Source organism: Periplaneta americana, chromosome 7, assembly GCF_040183065.1.
Source record: "Periplaneta americana isolate PAMFEO1 chromosome 7, P.americana_PAMFEO1_priV1, whole genome shotgun sequence".
Lineage (NCBI taxonomy): Eukaryota > Metazoa > Arthropoda > Insecta > Blattodea > Blattidae > Periplaneta > Periplaneta americana.
In genome coordinates this window covers 145,195,519-145,222,137 of record NC_091123.1, presented here as the reverse complement: position 1 = coordinate 145,222,137, position 26,619 = coordinate 145,195,519, and the positions used below count along the sequence as shown (strand labels likewise).

Here is a 26,619-nt window from a genome sequence, read left to right as displayed (position 1 = left end):
GGAAGAGGCATTACTACCATCGTCCGCATCTCTCGCTCCCTCGGCGTGTCAACATACACACGTCAAAACAGACAGTAACGCCACCACTGTTTTTCGGTAATCGTTCCTTGCGCAAGCTATATCTGTGAATCCCCACCACACCACTGTTTCGCTAAGAGTTCTCTTGCCTAGAAGGCCTTTGAACTGTCTACGGCCGGCCATTTACTGAATTGTAGTAATTGAATGAACCTTAAACCTGGTCCGGAATTGGAAACCTCTACACGGCAGACTTGAGCCACCTGCTTGTGTAGTGTAGACGTAACATGCACCTCAACCTTCTCTCTGCACATAACTAACATGGGTTTGTGTTTGTTTGTTTTGCAGGTCTCGCAACTCGTAAGTACCTCTAACATGTTACTACAACTCGATGCAGCACAGAGTCATTACGGCCAATCTGATACATTCTAAATATAGTATCTCAGCACAGACGATTGTCGTGTTGCCATATTGTGTAGCCTTGACGCGGTCCTTCTTTTCCAGTTTATTCCATCTTTAAACGAAACGGTGGCTATTTGCGTGAACGCCATGACTGAAACACAAACCAGCTTATGATGACGGGGCCGGGATTCGATCCCCGGACGAAACGACTGTGAAACACACTTTCCATCTATGTTTCGGATCGTTTCTCATTTTCTCCATCATCTAGCTGGCTAGCTTTTTTTGTTTCAAAAGAGTGTTAATTAATGAAACACTCACCGACAAAGTCGAACCCTAGTCTATTTGCCATTATGAGCAGTATTTCCTTTGAGAACTGCCACAGGTCATTGTTCTCTGTAAGAAGTCAATTGATAAACTACAAACTTAATTGAAAAATAATTGTTACTTTTTCACTTTACTGAGTTCGTTACATGACTGTGAAAAAGTAAAAACTTGCCCTTTTCAGAGATTTTATTGGGTTTCTCACTTCTTTACCGAAATAAGCATACTGTTTCGAGAGTGAGCTTTGCCACAATTTATTACTTTTCTCTATCCATCTTTCAGTAAGTTAACTATACCACGATTTTTATAAACGAAAAAGTAAAAAAATTAATTCACCACTGAGAGAGAGTGCTATCCCACAGTGTTATTAATTTTGTCAATCATCTGTAACTTCAGAGATTTCAAGTCGAAGATAATTATTATTCCTTAATAATAATAATAATAATAATAATAATAATAATAATAATAATAATAATAAATGCTACTTTCTAAGCATTCTAATGGAAGAAGTGCGGGTTCACTAACTATTGATTTGTATATGCCTTGTCTGGTAACTTATAACTAGAATCCTGCGTTTGGTTACTTTGAATAAAAGTTAATTGTACTTCGATCATATTAACTTCCAGCATGTTCCGGTACTGTGTATTTACATCTATTCGTGTACCCGTGTCTGTAAGTTGGCGTACAACAGGAATAGTACTCATGTACAAAATACCACTTGAATTTAATAATCTAAGAAGAACATTCGAATTTCTTCATACAACCGCTTTTGTTATCATTATGTATTAGTCATAGTGACATACAAGAAATCAAATCCTTAAACAATTTTTAACTCAATAAATAATTCAGGCACCACATAATTATTAGTCGCCATGGCTAGATGCTGCCCGGAACTTGTCTCCCCCTGAATTTTACAATAAGTAAAACATATTAGATATTTCAGATTTGATTGAAGGTTGGAATTAACAAATGAAAATATATAAATGTCAGCTCTGACTTAAAATAAAACAAATTAGGGCCTATTAGTGCGTGCTTTACGAGTCCCTACACATTACAATGAATAACTGTAAACATTTTAAGTGTTTAAAATGAAAAATGTATCCTCCTTTCAGAAAAAATACATGTTCTTCTTTCCTAATGAAGTGCTGGCTACCAAATTCTTCTGTTAGGACACTCATCTCCAAGCGCCCAGCTTTGTTTTGTTTTCACATGTTCACTGAATAGCAGAGCTGAATTTGTAGTAGAGTCGGGTTCCGCCTATTTTTACTCCATACAAACCTACACTGTTGCAGGTTGCTTGGAGGCTTTAGGTAACCGAATGCAGGACTCTAGTTATAATTAAGCATAAATGCAATATTATCTGTCTGGATATATCGTCAGACACCCGCCACATTTCCGATACTTCGCTCGCAAATAATCAGTAGTAAGGCTAGGTAGGATTACATTGAGGGGATACATTTGTAATAAATAGTAGGCCTACCGGACAACTGTCAGTGATAGGTAGACCCATTGTCATTAAAAGGTTAGGCAGAGTACGATGAGATGATATTTGTCACAGATACCAGAGCTTAGTTGCTGGTTTCGTGGAGGGTTTAATAAGAATTATACCTAGAATGACTAACTTATGTGATGATTTTTCATTCATTCAGTGTTCTGCCTAAGGTTAGGTTTTTCACTGCAAACCCAGTTTTCTCCAATATTTCCTATTTTCTGTCTTTCTATTTGTCTCTTCATATGGTCCATGTATCTTAATGTCGTCTATCATCTGATATCTTCTTCTGACCCGAACTTTTCTCCCATTCACCATTCCTTTCAGAGCATCCTTCAGTAGACAGTTTCTTCTCAGCCAGTGACCCAGCCAATTCCTTTTTCTGATCAGTTTCAGCATTATTCTTCCTTCACCCATTCTTTCCAACACCGTTTTATTTTTTTTCTGCCTGTCCAGTTCACATGTTCCATTCTTCTCCATATCCACATTTCAAATGCTTCTATTCGTTTCTCTTCACTTCGTCGTAATGTCCATGTTTCTGCTCCACAGAATCCCACACAAGCACTTCACTAGTCTCTTCCTTTTTCCAGAGGCCTGCTGAAGTTGCTCCTTTTTCTATTAAAAGCTTCCTTGGCCATTGCTATCTTCCTTTTGACTTCCTGGCAGCAGCTCATGTTACTGCTTATAGTACACCCCGAGTATTTGAAGCTGTCACTGCCTCATTTAGAATTCGCAAGTTTACCTTCTTTATTTTTCTTCCTATGACCATGATCTTCGTCTTATTTGCATTTATCTTCATTTCATACTGCTCACAGCTGTCATTTAGCTTCAGTAGCATATCCATTAATAACATCTCCTCTTCTGCTAACAACGCCATATCATCAGCAAATCTTATGCACGTTATTCTCCTTCCTCCTACTATCACTCCTCCAAAGTTCTGAAAACAGTTCTTTACTAAATCCTCCAAGTAGATGTTGAACAGTGTAGGTGATAAAGGACATCCTTGACGTACTCCTTTTCCAATTTCACTTCCTTCTGACATTTCTTCTCCTATCCAGACTTTGACTCGTTGTTTCATATAAAGATTACTGAACAGCCTTCTCTCTTTCCAATTCGCACCTATTTTTCTTTAGGATCCCCATCACTTTATTCCAATCTACTCTGTCAAAAGCCTTTTTTAGGTCCACAAATACTACATACACTTCTTATTGAGATCTTGTAATATAGCTGCACTGCCTTCATTAAATTTGTTAGAAGGGATCAAATTATTCAGTAGTTTGGTGGATTAATCTTGAGTTATTATATATAGTAGGCCTATACCTTGAATTTTTTTTTTTTTTTTTTTGGCGGGTGTTTAACGACATCCCTGTCTGTTTTAATAAGTTACTAATATCAGTCTCACGAGTCTCTATGGTCACCTGCGCCATAGAATTCCGCACACTGATCATGATGGTGTAGTGCAGTAGTTTCCTCCCAGTATTGCATCGATTATTTTGAGACAAGAAGGGAATGGAACTATCCTGAGAAATCCTGCCCCAATAGTTTTACTGGAGAGGCACCAAGTCAACTAGAACTAGACTGTCTCCCCTGACCACACTTTCTGAGTGATTCACCAACCTTCATGGACGACATAGTGAGGCATAGATAAACTATGTAAACCAGGCTTCTGTAGTAGCCTATGCAAAGTTTAAGTTATCGTACATTAAGTGCGCTTCTCTTTACTGCAATCCCTCGTAACTGTCAATACACACGATGCAATATGTGCTCAAAACAGTACTAGTAAAAAGTTGCACTTAAGCAATCATTAAACTTAGTGGGATCCAGCTTCTAATCATATGAGAAGGTTAACTCGTTTTCTGTATAGCACATAAAAAATACCGGTATTTTATTACATAAAGTAAGATCAGATTTCGCTTATAAAAGTGCGCTTATACTGTCACTTACTGGCGAGCCAGTTTGACAGTAGCTGGATTTCCAACTGGTCAGCAGCAACTGGATAGACAGTTGGACTGGTCGTTATTGATCAGGCGTGCCTGCTATTGGACAGATAGTAAACCATCTCAACTGGCCTTGATCTGGTGTCCACTGTTTGTTATGTTCAGAAGTAAATACAGTCCACAAATTTTCAGGTGTCTCATACATATTATTAAACATCATTGGGGTGTACTATAGGACTATTCCATATGAAATCTATCAGTAAAAAACCTCGCATTTTTTAATACTCTAATTTTTTCCCTACTTATACAAGGTGCTGAGGGGAGTACATTTTCAAAAATATACTATCGAAAGTCAAACGGTTTTCGTATTATTGAGCGACAAATTTAGCGTATTTTATAAAAACAAGCCTCTTTCAGCGCTCACAACTCTGGAACCATTTACTGCAGAACATTGAACGAGAGCTTATTTTGAAGCTGACATTTGGTAGGTTATGTTAAGAAGTAATCCTTGTTTTTATTTTACACAGAGAGACAGATAATCTGATTTTACTTGTTTTTAAGCTTTTTGATCACTTGTAAAAATGTAAAAAAATATTGAGAAAAAACCTTGCATTGTTAAGAGGGATTCGGCATTGTTTGCTTAGTGGTACGGCAATAAGTTTCGAGGGTATTAAATAGATTATTTTCACACGCCTAGGCTTGAACGGCGCAGTACCGCTCGCACTGGCCGAGAGCTGAAGATAAGCGAGTATTGGACGTCATTTTACTCCTGTGTTTATGAAAACGTGTGATAAAGCTAGCACAGCCATGACTGCTAGACGACACATCACGTGTTTGTCTCCTGGCCTTGCTTGTCTCGGCTAAGCTCCCATCTCACTGTCAGCTGGTTAGTTCACGCGCGTACTATTTATTTTCTTTATTTGATATTTTCAATACTTTCTTATCAACATACCATCAGTAAAAAATATATGTTTATTTGTAATTTCAATGAGGAATCTAACTATATATTTTTAAAATATTTTTTCGGTGGCAAAGCCGTCTTAATGAGCAAAAATCTAAATTTCTCCATTTCCATAAAAAGTAAGAAAATCTGTTTATATGTCAATATAAACTTTAATTTCTCAGCAGCAAAATAAACCATGATTTTGATCATTGGGTGAAAGAGTTTCGGAGCTACAACAGTTTAAAGTTGTTAATTTTTATGAAAATACGATAAATTTAAATATTTTAAATTTAAACACTATGAAGTTCTGATGCCTCAAACTTCGCACAAAGCATTGTATCACAGTTCTCTACGTACAAAAAAGTTTCATTGTATTTAGAAATTGTAAGGTCAATTTTCTCTATATTTCGGTCGATTTGAGATGGAATAGCTCTAATATAAGTAGTAACATGAACTGCTGCCAGGAAGTCAAAAGAAAGATAGCAATGGCAAAGGAAGTTTTTAATAGGAACAGGAACATCATTTGCAGACCTCTTGAAAAAAAATAAGGAAGAGACTAGTGAAGTGCTTTGTGTGGCGTGTGGCATTGTATGTGATAGAAACATGGGCATTACGAGGAAGTGAAAAAGAACTAATAAAATCATTTAAAATGTGGGTAAGGGGAATAAAGAAGCGTGTTAATTAGACAGACAGAATAAAAAATGAACTTGTGCTAGAAAGAATGAATGAAGAATGAATAACGCTGAAACTGATCAAGAAGAGAAAAAGGAATTGGCTGGATCACTGGCTAAGAAGAAACTGCCTATAGAAGGATGCACAGGAAGGAATGGTAAACGGGAAAAAAGTTCGGGACAGAAGATCTCAAATGTTAGACAATATTAAGATACCGATAGTAGGACTATGCAGAGACTGAGAGAAAGGCAAAAATAAGAAAGATTGGAGAATGCTGTGTTTGCTATGAAAGACGTGTCCCTGGGGAAAAAACTATGAATGATTTTTTTGTTTCTCATTCCACCTGCTCGAAATTTTTTTGATAATTATAATACGTATTAAAATTAATCCACAAGAAAGACGAAGAAAAATGGGATTATCCTGCACCTGTCTACTGTATGCCACCAATTGACCAGTGCGCTGTACACTGTTCCACAGGGAGGGGCAATGAAAACAAAAATATTTGAATTCACTGCCATGGCCAACTGCTGTCCAAATAGCCTGTCAAACTACTGACTGATATGTTTACACATGAACAGTGGCTGGAATCCAGTTATTGGACATATCAACTCGACTACCATCTTGCACCTTGTAAACAGGTCTTAGTCGTGCTTTTAAGTAGATATAAATATTTCTCGACAAATTCACATAAAAGAGCATTAAAATATTATTATAATATTACTTTTCTAATTATGCAAATCCAAATTTAAATGTGATATAAATATTTGTGATGACTGTGGGATTCTAAGTGTATTTACATACTTATCAAATAACCAGCAGAACCATTAAAGATGTTATAAATCTTTACGCATTTGTGGACATTCGTCCGCACATAAAAAAGGAACTTCTAGAACTAGTACTGTACTCCAACCACGAGAAAGTCTTCGGGGACTGAGACAAAGCAGGATAATGCTGTGAATGAATGTTGATGTCATAAGGTCACACACGTGGGTACTCTTATCTCTATTGGCTAGCTCTCACAGCACAAACCATAACATTGATCACACATATTGATACTACCCTAGTTACAAAATTAGATCACGGTTAATCTCCTGGTATTTTAATCTCTCCATAAGGGAAATAACATAAGGAGGAGAGCGCATGGTTTTTAAACTGACGTTATAACGGTAATATCGTCTATCTACTTCGTTCCAATAGATGACGCAATAGTAAGCACATTCCTTTCACCGTTGATCTCCTGGTTGGAGAAAAGTAACCTTCATTCTTTGAGCAGTAGGAATTATTCTGTCACCCTATCTGGGCTTTAAAAATTTGAGGCAATAATCGACGTGTTAAAGTGCATTCATTATTTTTACAGAAAAGTAAAGTTTTCATAAAAAATAAAGTCTCTTTCTCCTTTCTCTCTTGGATTCTAAAATTTTGTTGGAGGAAGTTTTAGATTGGGTACATAGTCACGCAGAAAATTTTTATTTCTTTAGGCCTGCCAAACATTTTGAAAAACGTATTGCTGTCTTTACTATAACATCTATGGACTACCGAAAAAGTTGGCACATTGAGAGGAAAAATGGTACTGGCATTTTGGTGTAAAATGTGTCTGCTAGAGCTGTATTGGCAACTTTTTCCTGCAGACTAGCAACATTTATTTTGCCTCACCACGTCAACTACATTCATTTTGGAATCAGTTCGTGTGTTGCTAAATTATTAACGTTATTTCTGTTAAATTATATCCAAACCTTGTACTATAATATTGATATGTACTTTAAATATAAGCCTACTGATGGCAATCATGAATATTGAACCACTACATTGCAGCAGAGTCTCGACAATACGATGCATCCGGCATCCCGTTTAAAGACTGAAAATGAGTATATGCTTCTACTCATGCATCACGTGATCCTACCAATTAAAATAACGAAAAAAATATATAGGCCTACATTTAAGATTATTTTAAGTACATAGCCTTTCGGTAAAGATCCAGTAATTTTGTATATGATATACATATACATAAATATAAATTATTTTACGTGCATTATTTCCAGTTCAACAGACATTTAAAAATAGCAAATATGAAAAGGATATCTGTCCAACTAGTTTATAAGAAATCGCTGTGTATTGACAGGCGTTCCTTATCAGAAATGTTAAAAAAGTTGAATTCCATTCTACACTATTTTCTCTTTATGCTTACTAAAGTGAGAAAATGAAAACTTCCAACATTTTGTATTGTAGACCAATGTATGAAATTTTGATTTAATGAAAGAACGTATTTTAAAGCTTTTTGTCCTATAGTAAATTAACATACCAGTAATTATTAGCCCACCATTTTTTAACCTTCAAATTGTTAATATTGCCGTAAGGATTGAGGAACAGTCTCATGTTCACATGAACTCCTCCTTATAGGCACCATTAGAGTTTGGTGAGTCACAAAAGAAATTGAAATTAAAGTTCTTCTCAATCCGAAATGCATGTTTGTAATGTGATGAATTGCTTGCAGATCGACCTGCAGTGGATGGTGCTCAGCTGCGACCCTTCACGTCCGGAGCGGGAGAGCTGTGATGAGCTGCCTGTAAGTAATGCTTATGTGTAGAAACAACACATTGGAGGCTCTTCGTAACAAATCATAACCATACGCATTTCTCCATAATAATGTCAATAAAATTATGTCTATTATTAGTGTTTATATCTTTTATACGTACTTCGTAGAGTGAATTTTTTAATTAATTTTTTGTTTATCAGCTCTTCCAAATTATATGTATGAAGTAGCAAACTTAAAAGTCTTTAAATTAACCTTATCCATTGTGTTAAAACATTTTATTTTGCACTTGAGTTCTTAAATGTCCCGTTCTTCTCTACTTAGAGACCACTGTCTAATTTTTTTTTTTAAGACTATTATCCCATTTAGTGCTCTCTGTTCCAAAAGTAGGACAAGGGAAAAAAATACTGTGATTTTTAAACATAGATTTTCATTTCTGAATATGCGTTAAACATAATTTTAATATATTTTGTGTATTAATTACTACAGGTACTTTATGCGTGCTAGTCATAAGAATATGTACAAGAAGAAAGAGACTAAACTTAGGACCGAGCTGAACTGGGCTCTATTCCACGGCCGGGGACATGTCTGCAGAGATCAGTGCACTGTGGACTTGGATAGGGTGGGCCCAGGTTAAATAAACAGTGGTACAGTGTGCCTAGATGTTGTAGCTTTTTGGTTAATTTGAAAATATATTACTATATTATTTTTTGCTCATATTATGATATATCCTAGAATATAAACTGATAAAATTGTCGACCATTAAAGAGTTATGACCAATTAATCTCCAAGGTGCATATTTTTGTTTTTCCCGGGTGCTATGGACACTTTTATTGTTTCTCATACTGCACATGTGTGGTATTGGCATGTACCACTATACAAAACATTGGAATTCTAAGATTACATTAAGTTATTGACCAAATTAATTTTCACAGTGATTTCTTTCACATATACGCAAATGGATCACTCGGAGAAGAAAAAGGTTATGATGATAAGCATAATATTTTTATTATCATTATGGAAATGAAAACAACGACGATGTAGATTGAGTTAAAGAGAGGATAATTGTTTAATGTGGTTCCAGAGAGAATATAAAATCTGCCCGACATAATTTTCTCGAGAATATTTATAGGAATGCAGCATAACAATATCATTTTGTGATACTTTATTGAAGGAATTTTGTTGTACAAAGAGACGACTATCTCTGTAAGATCTAGAGGTATCGTGTGTGACCATCTGAGACGAGAGTCATTTTTCTGCACTCTGAGACGTTAATAAAAATGTTTTGAAACATTTCAGAGGGTCAGGCCATTGCCAGCGGGCCCATCTTGTGAAGTAATTTGCCCTCAAGGTCCTCCAGGCTTCAACGGCACTGATGTAAGTACTTTTCCCACACAAAAACTTTTTTTTTTTCACTTTCATTATTACTTCATAATTGAATTGAGTTGTTATTGCTTCATGAAATGTGAATCGATGTCTCAAGTTGCACGTGTTGACTGACCTTAGACCTTTAGTATCGCAAAAACTCTGTTGACGTTGCAAGTGTGACTGACTCACAATGTAAGAGCAGAGGCATATCATGGTCCTTAAGGGTTAAGGTCGCCACTTCAATGTTGTATGTTCATGGGAGTCGACAAAAGTGTATAAATAATGCTAGTGTCTTGTACATCTACAAGTGAAGTGTTCGACCTGTTAAGGTAGGGGGGAACGGGTGAAATTTTAGTCATTTTCAATCACAACTAGCATTTCTGTTTTTTTTTTTTTTTTGTGAAAAATGAATCAACAATCTCTTATTTTTATATTGAGCAAATTTCAGTGCTATGTGATACATGAAAGCATAAAAATTACGTTATATTTAAATGGCTGTATTTTTAATTTGAATTCATTGGAAATTTTACAACCTTTTTCTCGCTCTTTTTTAGCACATTTCGATAGTTCAAAAGTGTAAAGGCTCCATATTTTAAAATATAAATTTTCATGTTAAAATTGTATATATGTATTTTTTTTCTTTACTTCTTCTCTCCATTCAAATTATAAATTAAAAAATCTGGATATTTAGTTCTTTTCTGTCAATATCAGAGGTGTAAAAAAATATTCATGCATGAAATTTAGATTTTGTAAGAGGAGAAGATTTTTGAAAATGACACATTTTTTTTTATTTTAATAACTTAAAAACCGTTCATCTGATCATAATGAAACTTATTTTCAAGAATACTTACAGGAAGAGGATATAGTGTACAAAATATGAAGTCCCTATCTTAAAAATTGAAAAAAAAAAAAAAAAAAATTCACCCTTCACCCCTTCATGTAATAATCCTTAAATCACATATAAACGTTCTAAAATATACACTCCGCATCATCATATATTATCCCCATATTCACTATATAAGTTTAGTCCAGCTTCAGTCTTCCAAGATGCTATTCCTTTCAAGGATTATAAATTAATTCCATAGAATTTAAAAACAGGATGGAAATTGTGTTTTTAATTCGGTTATTTATTTACACTGTACCAACTACTAGTGTCGATGGAATTGTTGATAATGAGATGGTATTTTTAGAGATGAGGCTTAAGATTTGTCATGGATTGCCTGACATTCGGCTTACAGTTGGAGAAAACTAAGCAGGTAATCAGCTCAAGCGGGAATGGAACCCACGCCTGAAGGCAGCCCTGGATCAGTAAGCAAATGTGCTACCGCCTGAGCTATATTGTTGGTAGCGGGAAGTTGTTCCATTCTCAATAGTTAATCTATATTCTATAGTAACATATAGGCCTACACGTCGTTTCATAACATGTTCTATCTACTTTAGGTACACTTCAGGACCCAGAAATTATATTTAAAAAATCAGTGTCATGAAGGCTACATTTCTCGCTCATGCTTTTTTCGCAGCAGTTAGTTTTTATAATGTTACTAATCAAATTCTACTTCATATAGTAGGCCCAATTTCTTGAATTATAATTCGAAAGAAATAATTTACTATGCAGTCAACTTTCTTATCCAGTATTCCACACAGAAGGCATTACTGTATAGTAAAATACCAGTGTTTGATAATGCTATTTTAAAGTACGTACCAGGATTGTTATTAATATGTAGGCTAAGTATTGCGTAAAATTTAAATGATATTACTGGTATTTTTATAAATTTAGATTATGTACATTTCTTGAGTATGTATTTACGACGAAACCATGGATTAACTGTATTCAACATGGTGAACTGATAAATTAGCATAAGTTGTATTCTATACAATTTAGCATTACCTCAGATTTAAACAAAATTTGTGTTCTTGATGTTTTAGCAGCACTAGCGTACGGTACTTTATTGTTTATTTTCAGACATTGGTAGCAGCAAAACATAAGTAATAATCGTTTTTTACTTATTGTTTTAATAACTCATGATACTAGTCCTTTAATATTATTCATGTTTTGATTGTTATTTCTGCATTGTAAAATAATTATTATCAAGATAGATATACTAAGAAACTAAGCAAAGGAAAAATTACCTTCCTATCACAAATAAGTCTTTAACAGAAAAGTTGAAAAAGTAGAAGACAATGAAAATGTACCGTAATGAACAATGCAAATATCTTATTCATATACGTGAAAGGGATTTACTCGTAAATCGTTAGTTCAATCCACAGAATGTTACAAAAATAAGTTAATTTACTTGTTTTAAGAAGTCCAAGTTTTGTAATAAATACACAATCCTCAATATGTTTACTCCAGTAATTTAGGCATGTCTGTTTATTATATTTTTCTTATCATACACTTATAATAAATAACAAACGAATCTATTTTCAGTTGCAACAGGCAAGCGTGACGGTATTAGAACATTAAGTTGAAATTGCTGTGACGAGAACGTCATGTCCACAACGAAGTGCAAGAGGGCCACCTGTACTGGAAGACGAGCCTGCTTCCTTTGTGTTTCTTTTTGCAGCACTTTCATTTGACAAGCTTGCACCCATTCTGTGTTGTGTTCGTCTCTGTGTAATGTGTTTGATTTGTAAGGGTACCCAGGGACTGCCGGGCCCCCAAGGCGAGCCCGGTCATCAGGGCGTGCCAGGTGTCAGAGGGGCTAGGGGCGAACGTGGCGAAGCAGGAGAGCCCGGCTTGCCAGTACGTTCGCACATCACGTAGCTTTCGCTTCACTGCGAGCAGAATCTGGTAGCTGATTTTACTATCATTGATAATATACAGAATGACGTCATGAGAGGAGTTTTTATGAACTTGCGCCAATCTAAACTTTGCTCATATAACACAAATATTGAAAACGCAGCTGAAGATTGTTTTGGAACATATCGAACCCATTGTACTCATCATTCTAATAATTGCTGTTATATTTAGCTCACAACTTTTATTTTGCAATATTATTTCTCATTGTTGAATGTTTGTGTTTTAATTTGTTAAATATTCTTCAGATTTTACTGTAAACTTGTTTATTTTTATGTTCCATTGACGTGATTTCATGATGACCAATGGAAAATGCATCATATGTTGATCTCTAATCAGTATGGGTATATTATAATATTATATGAGCCGTTCAGAGCAAAAGTGGTGTAAGTCAAAAATAGGTAATGAGGGTTAAAGTAAATATTCTGTAAAATAGAGCGCAAAGTAGCGATTAATATTCAATTTATTTAAACTATTAGTAGTCGGTGGATAGCACGAAGGAATATTAACTGCTACTTTGCGCTGTATTTTACAGAATTTTTACTTTAAACCTCATTACACAATTTTGACTTACACCACTTTTGCTCTGAACGGCTCATATTTGACTTGAGTAAAGTCTGTGTGATGTATCTTGTCTCACTGTGAAAAGAGAGAGAAAGGAGATATGTCTTACTTCGTCTATATAGTTCTGGCAATGGGTGAGTGGAGCAATGCCGTCCATCCATCCAGTGGCGGAAGGGACCAGTTGATACATTCTGTAGCGCAAAATAAAATTACAAAATATCTCTCTTCGTACTGTGTAGTTCCCTCACTGAGCTTGTCTTTCAAGAAACTGAATTCCGGCAGCCTGTACAATAACAAGGTTTTGAAAGGAATACTGAAAATTTACAACCCTCCTATAATCTCCACCCTTATTTGAAGGGACTTGGTTTTATTGCTACTGAGACAAGATAAACCTTACCAGGTATAGCAGTAGCAGGGCACGAACAAGAGAATTTACTTAAATTGATAGTGTTCTCTTTCCCCAAATTAAAAATCTGGCGCCATCACTGCATTGAACCTAGAACATTATGAACGCTAGTCTTAATGTTCAGCACCATCGTCAGTAAAGCATACAAGAATAAACTAATTATTCCATTTAAAGTTCTTTCTTCTTGTTCCAACGTTAATTTCATTAATATAATGTGCAGAAATCAGGTTATTAAAAAAATTGTCAGTACAAAATAAACTAGACTCTTCTGGAATGTAAATGGAAGAGATGTAGAAGTGGGTTAAACCAACCAGCGATGTATTGAGAGCAGGGGCGGCTTTCGAAGGGGGGCTGCGGAGCTACAGCACCCCCAGACATTTGTGGCTCTTGTCTCGTTTTATGTTGTGAAATACATTGATTATACAGTCTCTATTTAGTGGCTCGAATTGTTTTTTAAATTTCGCTCTCATTGACATGCACCAATCGTTAGTGAAGTCACTTCCTCCCCTGGTGCTGCCAGAGCGAAGCCAGACACAAGGACAGATTGGTGAAGCCACTTCCTCCCCTGGAGCTGCCAGTCTCGTCTCGGATGCTTTGAGCGTTACTTTTACCCCTCCCCCTGCTGCCCCTCGCCGTGAATCCGGAGTTTCCAAGCGCTGCAAAATTTGCAGCAGTTTGTCAGTAGCGCGCAGTTTTAAATACATTTTCTTTAATGTTGTGAGTATAACAAGTGCGACAGTGTTTAATTCTGTACAATATTTACAGTTTATTCAGTTCAGAACCTTAACAATTCAGGAGAAATGTGAAATTAAGTGCCCATCAGTTGAATCTCATAACGGAAAGAGCCGCTAAACAAAACAGCCTACAAAGCTCGCATATTTTTTGCTGATTTATCCAGTATCCCTGCTTTCTTTTCTCGATCTCCACACAGTCTGTATTAGATTAATGTGTTTCAAAGGCAATTCCATTAGCTGGGGCAACAAGATGGAGTTTTAAAATAAGAACAGTAAATGTTGTTCATGAGAAGAAGGAGCCATTGCTAGAATGTTTTCAAACCATAATGGAATCTGAAACATCTAACAACATCACAATAAATGAGGCAAGCGCCCTGGTGCGTACTATTGAAAATCCTGAATTCAAATTTCTGGCTCAGTTTTTTTCATTTTTTGATGTATCGTATAGATATATTATACAACAAAACTACAACATCGCCAGTTAGATATTTCTAAGGTTCAAATCTGCATACAAAAAATTAAATTATGGTTTATTTAACGACACTCACAACTGCAGGGGTTATATCAGCTTCGCCGGTGTGCCGGAATTTTGTCCCTCAGGATTCTTTTAAATCCCAGTATATCTACTGACATGAGCCTGTCTCATTTAAACACATTTAAATGCCATTGACCTGGGCCGATGATCGCATTAGCTATGTTTTCCATTGTAAAGACTATGTTAAACGACATATCGGATTTTAATAAGAAGATGATTCAAAAGTTTGCAACCTACAAGACAAGGCGCATGGAACTAATCTTTAAATAAGGTATGTTGCATGGTTTATTCTTGTATGCAGCCCCCCTGAATTCAATACCCACGAGCCGCCACTGATTGAGAGGATGGCCTGGGGGTGGGGTTGTCATTTTGTAAACAGTAAGGGAGATGAGGAAATAAGCAAATTCATTCACATTCTGCAAAGAATGTCGAAATACATGGATGACGGGAGAGCACAATAAAATAAAGCAAAATATGGGATAATTTTGAGCGAATTGACAATTGTGTCCGAGATAAGGAGAGGAAATTCAGCCCTCCACCGAAGTTCATAATTCCCTTCTGGAGAATTTTCGGGTAATCTAAACTTTTCCTATTTCAATTTTAAGCTATTTATAATAACTTTAACTTAAAACTGGATGAAAAATTATGAATACCTTCAAGGGTGCACGCAGGATCCAATCTCAGTGGTAGCAAGATGGTTAGAAAATTAGAGGAAATGGGTGGACGAAAAGAGAAAATTGAACATGAAAAATAGCCAGTTCTGAAATTTAAATTACCCTGCGCACACATTCATAGTTCAAAGCACTCGCTTTTATTGAATTGTTTGCTGAGGGTTTGAGAAAACATGTATCGAATACACAGAGAAAAATAAAAAATGCGCACAAAAATCTTAATGGTAGCAACTGCTACCACTGGCTACCCTCTATGGGCGCCCTTGAATATTGGTACCTTTCTTTCAATCATAGTGATATGTATAGATTGATAGAAATAATAGTGACTCATTCCCACACATTTGTCTGCTTTAAGGATTGTGGAACAACATGAACTATACACAATAACTGAAACTGTTAATGATGTTAATAATATAGTCTACCCTTAGCAATATAGATTAGACACTTGTACGTACAATGATGATGATAATGGTATTGATTCCTAAAGTAAAGCAAAGCATTACCGATACCGTACAAAATAAACTATGGCCTATTTTCTTCGTCCTCTTTCTCATGGAAATTACATATCAAATTCCCACATCAACATAACTCATTACATTAATGCATTACTCAGATACGTGGTTAATGAATGAAGGCTTTATCTTAGTAAAAACAAAGCTGTTTTGTATAACCGTGCCTTTTGAAAGATAATGGACATATATGAACATAAAAATAGATTTCACTCTTACAAAGGGAATAAAAAAGTGCAATCCCTGATGTATAAATTACTTTTCTATCAGCTACCAGGGTCTGCTTTCCAAAACTTGGAGATGTCATTTCTTGTAGGTGCCATTTCTTCTCCGTCTGTTTTAACTGAGGCTTGGAGTACACCATGGATTGCAGCAGCGCATCCCATAACAGCATGCTCACCCGCTGGGTGACAGCCAACGAGCTCTCCAAACAAGTCATCTCCCCACAGTTAACATGAACGTAGCATTCATGATATACAAGGTGAGTCAGGAGAAAGGTATATGGTTTGAGGAGTGATAATATTGATGATTCTGAACAAAAAAGTTTATATGAACATATATCTTGTTCTTGACGATGTCGGAGAAAACTAATGGAAACAATGAGGAATGGGAAAAATGCAGGTGATAGTAAATTAAAACATTGTTACCTTATACTTTGTTTAACTGTGTACTTTTCTTTACAGAACATTCTCAGAAAGTCACCGTTAACTTCAATGCACTTTGCAGCTCTTGTAGATAGCTGCTGTGTTGCTGATCTGAACTGATTCGGACATTCCTTTACTTGAGCACAGTTATGTAAAATGCGAGTTTTCGCTTTGCACTTGTAGACTTCGCTCTTAAGCCAACTTCACAAACAGTAATCCAATGGAGTAAGGTCGGGTGATCTCGGTGGCCAAGAAATTACTACAACGCGACCAATCCAATGCCCAGGATATATTTCATTGATCCTACTACAACCTGATGTCAGTTTGGTTGCGTCCGCATGTGAGTGCTGATGAAGGACATGAGACTGACGCCCGTGATTTTCAAATAGCTGTATGTCAGATACTGTTAAGAACAGAGCATATGTTCATATAAACTTTTTTGTTCAGAATCACCAATATTATCACCTCTCACAGCTTGTACCTTTCCTTCTGATTCATCCTGTATGACGAGTTTGAAAATTGAAGCATCCTTAAAAGGACTGTAGACCTAAATTAACAAATTTGGAAATGCATACAGAAAGCAGCACTAAACAATAAGTGGGGGGATGACTTGGAGTGTGAGAGAGCTGAAATTAGTGAAATGTGACGTGGATGAAGCACTCTTCACTGCTGTCTCATGTCTTGTAGGGATTGCCCGGTTTGATTGGACCCATCGGACCTATCGGCGAGCCGGGAATACCGGGATTTCCCGGCCTGAAGGGAGCCACCGGACCTCCCGGCCGCCCTGTAGGTTACCAACCCCTACTAACAGCTCGCCGGTAACTCACCCCGTCACACCGACACACCACTGCACACCGCACCACACCTTCATGCATGACAATGCACCCCAGCTCACTGGATGGATGTAGGGGTGCTGGAAATGCTGTACATGGCACATCTCTCTGCAGGAGTGAGTGCATACTAACTCGAACGTGCTTAATGTAGAGCAATGTCGTGCGAAGTTAATGAAAGAACAGGAAGTCCTGTCTTATCATTGGGTAATGAAGCACCTCGTACTAACTATGACAATATCAGAAACAAATCGACATTACTTCATATCTTCCTCACGTTAATGAAAGAATGCGGATAATGAGAGGATTCAAGTTCGGAAGTACAAAATTTTATTCTAATATCTTGAATATGTGTTTTTTTTAATTATGCACTTACAACAAAATCGTTACCATTTTCTGCGATTTCGTGTATAAACGTCAGTGAAGCATGTTGAGGTGTTCCCATGTTGGATACTATGCTTGACGTGTCCAGTGTACAATAATCTTCTGATGGCCATTTGGTCGCGAGCACAACCATTTATCTTGCACAGAATGGAGAAAATTTTTTTAGTGTGTAAGAACAAAACAATTGCTTTCAATGAAAAATGAACTGAGATATGAAATGTTAGTGACTCCCCCCACTTGTCTACTTCTGTCTACTGGAGATCTAGTCGTATACAACTTTACACAAGGAAGTAGTTTCCAGCACCTCGCGCAATCCAGATGAGCTGGAATGCTGTGCAGCTGGCAAATGAGAGCACAGCAAGCAACGCTCTCACATGTAGTAAATTCCTTTAGTTTAGAGATGTTCCGCCCACCACAAACAAAAAAAGTTGTCAGCTTCTCCTTCAAGATTGACATAATGAATTACAGAGATGTAAACAGCGTTATGGAAAACGAATTTAAATTCATATATAAAATATTAATAGTAACTTAAAAAAAAAACAGAAAAGTCACTTATTTGTTATTATATAGTTCATTTTCGCTCTTCTCTTGTCATTTTCTCTTCTCATTTGTATAATGTTCTTGTTTCTTTACCAAGAAACCTTCATAGACACTTAACAAATTTCTTTCAATCTGTAATGGAACTTATTGAATTTTATTTTATTGTTTGTTTTTTAAACTAACTCATCATGTGGAAGTATTCTGTTTGTTATAAAAATTGAACTTATTGTTATAATTTCCACTTAAAGGTATTCTTGGATTGGCATTTTCACTCGAATAGAAACGATCTTTCTCAGAGTTTGGCTTTACAGAATTTCTTTAACATACATACATACATACATACATACATACATACATACATACATACATACATACATACATACATACATACATACATACATACATACGTGTCAGTTCTAGCTCTGTAATTTTTGCCTTAACATTAAGAAAGAGAAAAAACATTGCTCTAAACTAGCAGAATTGTATAGAATGTGTAACAAGTTTGTGGTTTAAAATTTTTTATTGAAATTCGTAGTTCACTTTCCACATGAAGTGAGACATATTATATTGTTCATGCTATTTCGGCTAGATTTAAGGCAATGAAAAAGGTGGAAAAGAGTTGAAGGGGGAAAAAAGGTGAGGAGTGAAATTGAACAATTATTTTATTGAAGGAGAAGAAGACATACTTCAGATACAGTAAATTGTAGTGTAGAATAGTAGTTCCTGTGTGGTTAAGTAAGGACTCACAGAAAGTAGTTGGAAATATTAGCAGGGTCAGTATTTTTAACAATATAATGGCACTCTTTCACGCATCACGTGGGTGCACACATAACTGTAACGTAGTGATACTGTAACATGTAACATATGTAGCTGTGCTCACAAAATAGCATGCACACACTTTTACTATACAAACGCCTGCATTAAGAACACATGCTAATGAAGATATTGTCACTCACAACAATGAAATTCAGATTGTCTTCATTACTACCAGTAGGAAGTACTGTAGTGTGTGACTGCAACATACAATACACATGAAATGTGTCAGCTATATCATTTTATGAGTATGTTTTTTTTTTAAATGTTTAAAAACTGTTATAAGCAGCTGAGGTGCAACAGCAAACTGACAACTCAGTGACTTAAATACTATCGGAATATGTATGATAAGACTTTCTTATGTTAAATTGTAACGTACCTTGTTTACATGTTTCGACTTATTATGGGTCATCTTCAGAACTGGTCGTTGCTGATCTTGGTTCCTCTTGTTTTGTTTCCTGTGAGGGTGTGTTCGTGTGGTGTAAAGTGGAGTCAAAGAGTGTGTGTTCTGAAATTGACTCCACTTTACACCACACGAACACACCCTCACAGGAAACAAAACGAGAGGCACCAAGACCAGCAATGACTAGTTCTGAAGATGACCCATAATAGGTCGAAACATGTAAACAAGGTACCGTACGTTAGAATTTAACACAAGAAAGTCTTATCATACATATTCCGAAGTGATACAGTGTTAATAGTTGTGTAATCAAGATGTTAAATACTATGTCTAAAAGTAAGCCCACTGACGACATTTGGTGTGTTCTTAAGACAGTCGAACCATCCAATTTAACATTATGTAGATTTAATGTATTACTCTCATTATATTATGTATTTGTAGTAGTACTTGTAGTATAGAGCAGTACCGTAGTATATTTGCTGTAGATCCTGTACATATATTTTAAAATTATTTATTACAATAAAATAACACTTTCTTTAGAGTAACCGTGAATTTAGACATAAAGAACGGAAACCCATCTTGTAAAGGGAAGTAGTAATATCTTAAAATAAAGTTAACAGCTGCATTCAGTGTGAGATATTTTCGAAGAGCAGACACATAAGTAATCGTGTCATTCTACACCATGCAGGGTATAGCAGGATCTCAAGGACCACCTGGTGCAAGGGGTCCACCTGGCCTCCCTGGTGCCAGGGGTGCTCCAGGAGAAGCAGGGACGTCAGGCGCGAAAGGAGAGAGAGTGAGTCCATTTGCACATCATTCTTGTCACTCACTTAGAGTAGAAGGATCTTTTTTTTATTTAGCAGCTGATCTGTGGATATTAGATATCTGGCAAATATCATCCATTCAAAATACTTATATAATTTATTGTGGTATTTGTGCATGTATACAACTTCCAAAGGCAACTTCAGCTCACTGGTTGACTGACATGTGGGAATATGAAGTGACATCACATTGTAAAATTTGAGCCATTTGTCATACTGCAGGAAATTAGTGAAGTATATTCAATTACAGAATTACAGTGTGGTAGCTATTCAAGCACTTCATGAAATGAATTGATAATTACGAATTTCTTAATGATGACAGTATGTTATGATGATTAATGTCAAATTGCTGTCAATGATTAATGTATTAATCATTTTTTAGTTCTTCTTTTATTGGAATTCGAAAATAAGTAGTATCATCATCATCATCGTCATCATCATCATTATAATCATCAGCAGCAGCAGCATCGTCATCATCATCATCATCATCATCATTATAATCATCATCAACAACAACAACAATACTTCAAGGTATATTTCAACCCAATGTTTTCTAGGACGTCCAACATCTCAGCGTCCCCTTGCTTTGTAATTTGTTACTATTAGTGGGTATCTCTTATCACTCATTCTTTTCATATGATCAACGCACTGTTGTCTATATTCTATTACCTTAGGTTCTACATAAGTAGGTACTACACAAATTATTTAACATTCTCTAGCAGTTACATGGTATATTTACAGCAGCAACAATCTTTTTTTTTTTTTCGTCATAGTCCTGCATACCGCATACAGCAGTCCCTTATATGCATTTGAATGATACCATATTCTTTCAGTCTCTTCAGACAGCAAAAATCAATTGTCTATATCTGTTCAACTGTGTTCAGCCTAGAGCGTTGTAAAGAGTCGTCAGTTTATGTTATAGTTTGTATTGGGTTGTATTATAAGTGCAGTGTAACTCATGAAATGTCACAGAAGATTTGAATTATCTGCTTACAATGTTTTGCAAACAGATGATCACAATATAGTATGTATTACACTTAACAACTTGCCACCAGCATAACGTCATCGATATCAAATGTCAGTGAACTATTATGTCAGGTGACTAGAACTGATCTTTGATTCGCTGCTGAAAATAAGAATTTCCATTTTATAACAAACAGGATTTTTCACGGTGTTGTACAGGGGGATGCTGGTTTGCCAGGCTCTAAAGGAGAGCGTGGAGAGGATGGGGTGCCAGGACTGCCTGGTCTGCAGGGACCAGAAGGGCCCCGGGGTTTGCCAGGGGAAGGAGGGAGTGGCGGGGGAGGAGAGAGCACACCTGGGCCACCTGGTCTGCCTGGGCCTGCTGGAGTTCCGGTAAGCATCCCACCTCACAGTCTAGGTCTTTCATATCAATGAGTTTCACTAAAACAGTAAACTGTTACAGGGCTTGCCAGGACCTCCAGGACCTGAGGGGCCACCAGGTCGGAGGGGTGTACCTGGGGAGTCAGGGCCCACAGGACTTCCTGGACGAGATGGCAGCAATGGAGAAAGAGGCCTCAAGGGAGAAAGAGGAGAGCCTGGGCCTCCAGGCATCAGAGGATTTTCAGGCCTGCCAGTGAGTTCAATAAAGAATAGATATCATTACAGTAAATAAAATAATATTAATCCATTTTAATTTTGTTTCATTTTCTGCGTGATTGAAAATTACATTCTTAGTGAGTTCACTTCAAGAGAAATACGAACAGGAATATAAATTTAGCAACAGTGTTTCAGTCGCAAGATCCCGCGGCAAAGATCATTAGATCTTAAAAAAAATGTTTGTAGTTCTGAAGTATATTGACTTGAAGACCTTAAGTAGATTTCTTGGATCATTTCTTGACACATTATTGATCTTGAATATTCATTCAAAGGAGAACAAATTTTAATGCGAATTTTAACTGGACTACAAACGCCCTTTGGAAGCGCGAATCATCAGGACATGTAGTTCGTATCCAGTTCTAGCAGATGATACCAAAAACTCAATTAGATTAATTCTTGAATTTTGTTTTCCACTTGTACCTTTCTTTAATTAGATATGAAATATGAAAACTCTCCTGAAAAATAAAGAAAAGCATACGACACTTCCAGGTCTCTTCGAACATGATAACAGCTAACAGACTGAGTGTTGTCGTTGCTTGTTTACAGTTTATTGTTTTCATTTTTTCATTTTTAATTTCGTTTATATATTTCATTGATCTTATATTAGCATTGGTGCTATATAATTTTTTTGGCGAGGTGAAGTGAGGCTGAGGATTTGTCATAGATTACTTGACATTTGCCGTACAGGTGGAGAAAACCTCAGAAAAAACCCAACCAAATCTAAACGAAGCCCGAACACATCTTCGGATCAACAGGCAAGCAAGTCTGTCGACTGAACTACACAAATATACAGTAGGCTACATAGCAAGCAGATAATTCAGTTTACAAACCTAAACAATTATTCATCAGTTGAGCTATAAAAATATAATACATAGCAACAGTGGCGATTTCTTTTAAGGAGCACAGGAGCAGTGCACCACCTCTTCAAAAACACATGTTTTTAAATGTATATCAATCAGCTACAGTAGACTTTGTGAGCGACATAATTCTTTATTATAATACTACGTAAAAATAACACTGCACGTGTACTGGTCTTGTTGACGCCTGGGACTTATGTTTACCGCTCGACACTTGCGGCACACTGTTCCATTGGAGCATGCGCAGTAGTACTGTTTCACTGGCAGGCTTTGGAGCATGGTAGGAAGGCAATACAATGTGCATAAGAGGGGTTAGGAGCACTTTCAGATGTGTTCTCAAGCTGTTTGCAGTAATAGTTAGATCGTTACATCACAAATGTTACAATGAATAGTGTGCAAAATCTTTTAAATATGTAATTTTCTGTAAGACCTTTACACGAAAAGATCAAAATAAAGAAGATGGGTACACCTACACATGAATTAAAATTACAAGTGGCGAAGCATAGTAATAGAGAAGAGAAAAGAAAATTGAACATTCGGACTTGCTCAAAAGCAATATGCGGCTGCAATATAAAGACGCTGTATTTTGTTTTGCTTGCCAATTGTTCGACGGCGATAATTTATTGACAAAAACAAGTACGTTTTATTAAATTTATTTATTTTTCTGTTTGCATTTAGGACTGTGCGTAGTAACTAAATAATTTTGATTATCGTTCTGCAGGTATGATTGATTTAAATCACATGAATGAAAGAATTAAAAAACACGATTCTTCAGCTGCACACATAAACAATAATGTTAAAGTAGCAGTATTGGGTCAAACAAACATACAGACACAATTGGATTTAATATTGGATTGTTGAACTTCACAATGATAAAGTTACCAAGAATAGATATGTGCGTGCGGTTTTGTTGGCTTTAAGAGGTCATGATGACGGAGACTCATCTTTAAATTTTTCTTGGCCTCATCAATTTCAGTTCTGAATTAGACGCACTCTCAAGGAACATTTGAAAAGAGCAACAGTGTTTAAGGACACATCAGACATTGTACAGAACGAAATCCTTCAAGCCATTTTGCATGTATGCCATGATGAGATTTCAAAGAAATAAAGAATGCTGTTGACTTTTTAGCAGTTAAGACTGATGAGACGACAGACGTATCGAATGTTTGTGAACGTGTGAACTTTGTTATAAAACGCAATATAGCTAAAACAATTTTATTTACGGTGTGTTTCAATAGAAATTGAACACTTTACTTTGCTATTAATGGACCTACATAGGAAACTAATGAACTGCAATTTCTTGACTAACAAAATTATGTAAATCTATACCTATATAACATATGTTAATAGTTATGGAGTAGTTAGTACAAATAATGATAATGATAATAATAATAATAATAATAATAATAATAATAACAGAGTGTAATAATAATAATATGATAATCATAATAAATATTTGTGCACCACCAGGATTATTTATCACCACACGCCACTGCATAGCAAGTAAATCAATTCAATTTAAAAGCGTAAACAATTCAATCAGTTGAGATATACAGAAATAGATAATACATATCACACAGATCGATTCAGTTTACAAGCATAAACGATTGTAAGTTGAGCTATACAGTAGTATGAAATATATAGCAGTCTTATAATTCATTGTAGTGCTTGTCTTCCGATAAGTCTATTTAACAATTCAGTTAATTTAATTTATATATTTCCGTCTAATGACTTACCTACTGTATCGGTAATTTTTTTATTATTATTACTATTATTATTATTATTATTATTATTATTATTATTATTATTATTATTATTTTAGTTGGTTATTTAACGACGCTGTATCAACTACGAGGTTATTTAGCGTCGATGAGATTGGTGATAGCGAGATGGTATTTGGCGAGATGAGGCCGAGAATTCGCCATAGATTACCTGGCATTCACTTATGTTTGGGGAAAACCTAAGAAACACCCAACCAGGTAATCAGCCCAAGCGGGGATCGAACCCGCACCCGAGCGCAACTTCAAACCAGCAGGCAAGCGCTTTAACCGACTGAACCATGCTGGTGACGCGGTAATTGATAAGAAACAAATATGCCAATAAGGTGAAAACGTTCGCGAAAGAAATTCAGATTAAAAACAAATAGTTATATGTTGTAATATTTGTTTTTTTTTTTAACAATTAGTTAAGTCATTAGACGGAAATACATAAATTAAATTAATTGAATTATTAATATATAGCAAGCTGATTAACATTCAATTTACAAGCATATACAATCCAACACTTGAGCTTTAAAATTGAGAAGAAGAAAGCTTTTCATTCCATGAAGTTAGCTTTGAACATTAAATTTCCAGGGTCCACCAGGTCCTGCAGGACTTCCTGGGACCCAAGTAGGAGGTGAAAACGTTCCAGGACCACCCGGACCACCTGGCCTTCCTGGAGAGCCTGGAGTTGTAGGTCTTCCAGGACCAAAGGGCAGCAAGGGTGCACAAGGGGATCAGGGAGAGACTGGCCCAAGAGGCGATAAAGGTAATAAAACAGACACAGTCCTGTAGTAGGATAGTAAGAGTGTACAAGGGAACCAGGGAGAGAATGGATCGAGTATCTAATTGACTTACACTTGTGGCCTACGTTCTAGTTCCCCCCCAGCTCATAGAGAAGCAGCACTAATTTAAGACTGCCATGCTTGCGACCTAAGACGACAATATTCCCGTGATACATTTATTTAAAAAATAATTAAACTTAAGGCCCAAAGATGGTATAATGTCTTTTCTGTATTATTATTAATAAAACGTTATTATTATTATTATTATTATTATTATTATTATTATTATTACTACTACTACTAACTTACTACTACTACTACTACTACTACTACTACTACTACTACTACTACTACTACTACTACCACCACCGCAATTATAGTTACATTGGCTGCCCTTCCTATCAGAAATTTAAAAATCTTGTTTCGTAATAGCGTAATTTAGAGACTTTTGGAGGGACCAACTATGATCTCTTCCTTTGAAGTTATTTTCGTCGTTTCATTTTACAGTGACAGTGTCCTATATCCCATCTAGCGCCCCCTTCATGAATGATATATTTAGATAACAACCTGTTAAAATTTATCCCCATCTGGTTGAATTAATTTATGGCAACTCTATATCTGACAAGTCACTTGAGTTAAAACTACGGGAAGCATATATCTGAAAAAATAAATAAATAAATGTATAATTACCGCATACTGGATATACTCCCTTGCGACTGTTTTGCTCTCATTGTGTATCAAGTGAAGCGTTTAGTAGTAAACTGAAAAGCAGAGTTGTTGTGTATTCCACAAAGCAATAAATAGCTGCCAGATGTCAGCGCGTCGTTAAAAGTGACGAATTGCTGTTTAACAAGACACTTCGATGCAGGCAGCTATTAATCTGCAGGAGCCGCCACTTGGAAATCTCCGGCATTGACCTTCTTGGAAATGTCACATCCGCATGTCTCCACGCGGTTTTTATCACGAGAGACGCGAGTGGATTGGTTCCCACATCGTAGAAACAATGTCATTCCACCATCAAATCAGACATATCTAGTGCGGAATTAGTCGCATAAAAACTCTCGTCTTCATTAAAGTTTGTCTTGGCTGACGAGAAGACAAAAATACACTCGAGTTATTCTGTAATATTGTGACCCAGATGATGGGCGTTGTAACGTACAATTTCGTGCTTAATGTGTGATTTTGAGAAGAAGCTCTTCCTCTATGGAGATTTACTGCCTATGGATATCCATTTATTAACAGACACTGGATTCATTCGCTGTGCAAATGTGT

General features: G+C 36.2%; 1 protein-coding gene across 5 annotated transcripts in view; it reads left to right on the top strand.

Moving 5' to 3' along the window:
* The window catches only part of LOC138703524 (collagen alpha-1(IX) chain-like), a 223,596-nt gene that overhangs the window by 169,153 nt on the left and 27,824 nt on the right, over positions 1 to 26,619 (top strand). For 4 of the 5 annotated variants that reach the window (XM_069831445.1, XM_069831449.1, XM_069831447.1 and 1 more), the window contains 7 exons: positions 8,271 to 8,342; positions 9,609 to 9,686; positions 12,313 to 12,420; positions 20,193 to 20,300; positions 21,508 to 21,681; positions 21,752 to 21,922; positions 25,157 to 25,331. In XM_069831445.1, the coding sequence (XP_069687546.1) occupies positions 8,271 to 8,342; positions 9,609 to 9,686; positions 12,313 to 12,420; positions 20,193 to 20,300; positions 21,508 to 21,681; positions 21,752 to 21,922; positions 25,157 to 25,331 (886 nt within the window). Of the gene's footprint in view, positions 1 to 8,270; positions 8,343 to 9,608; positions 9,687 to 12,312; positions 12,421 to 17,224; positions 17,324 to 20,192; positions 20,301 to 21,507; positions 21,682 to 21,751; positions 21,923 to 25,156; positions 25,332 to 26,619 lie in introns of all 5 variants that reach the window. The other variant, XM_069831446.1, reaches the window with a different exon arrangement.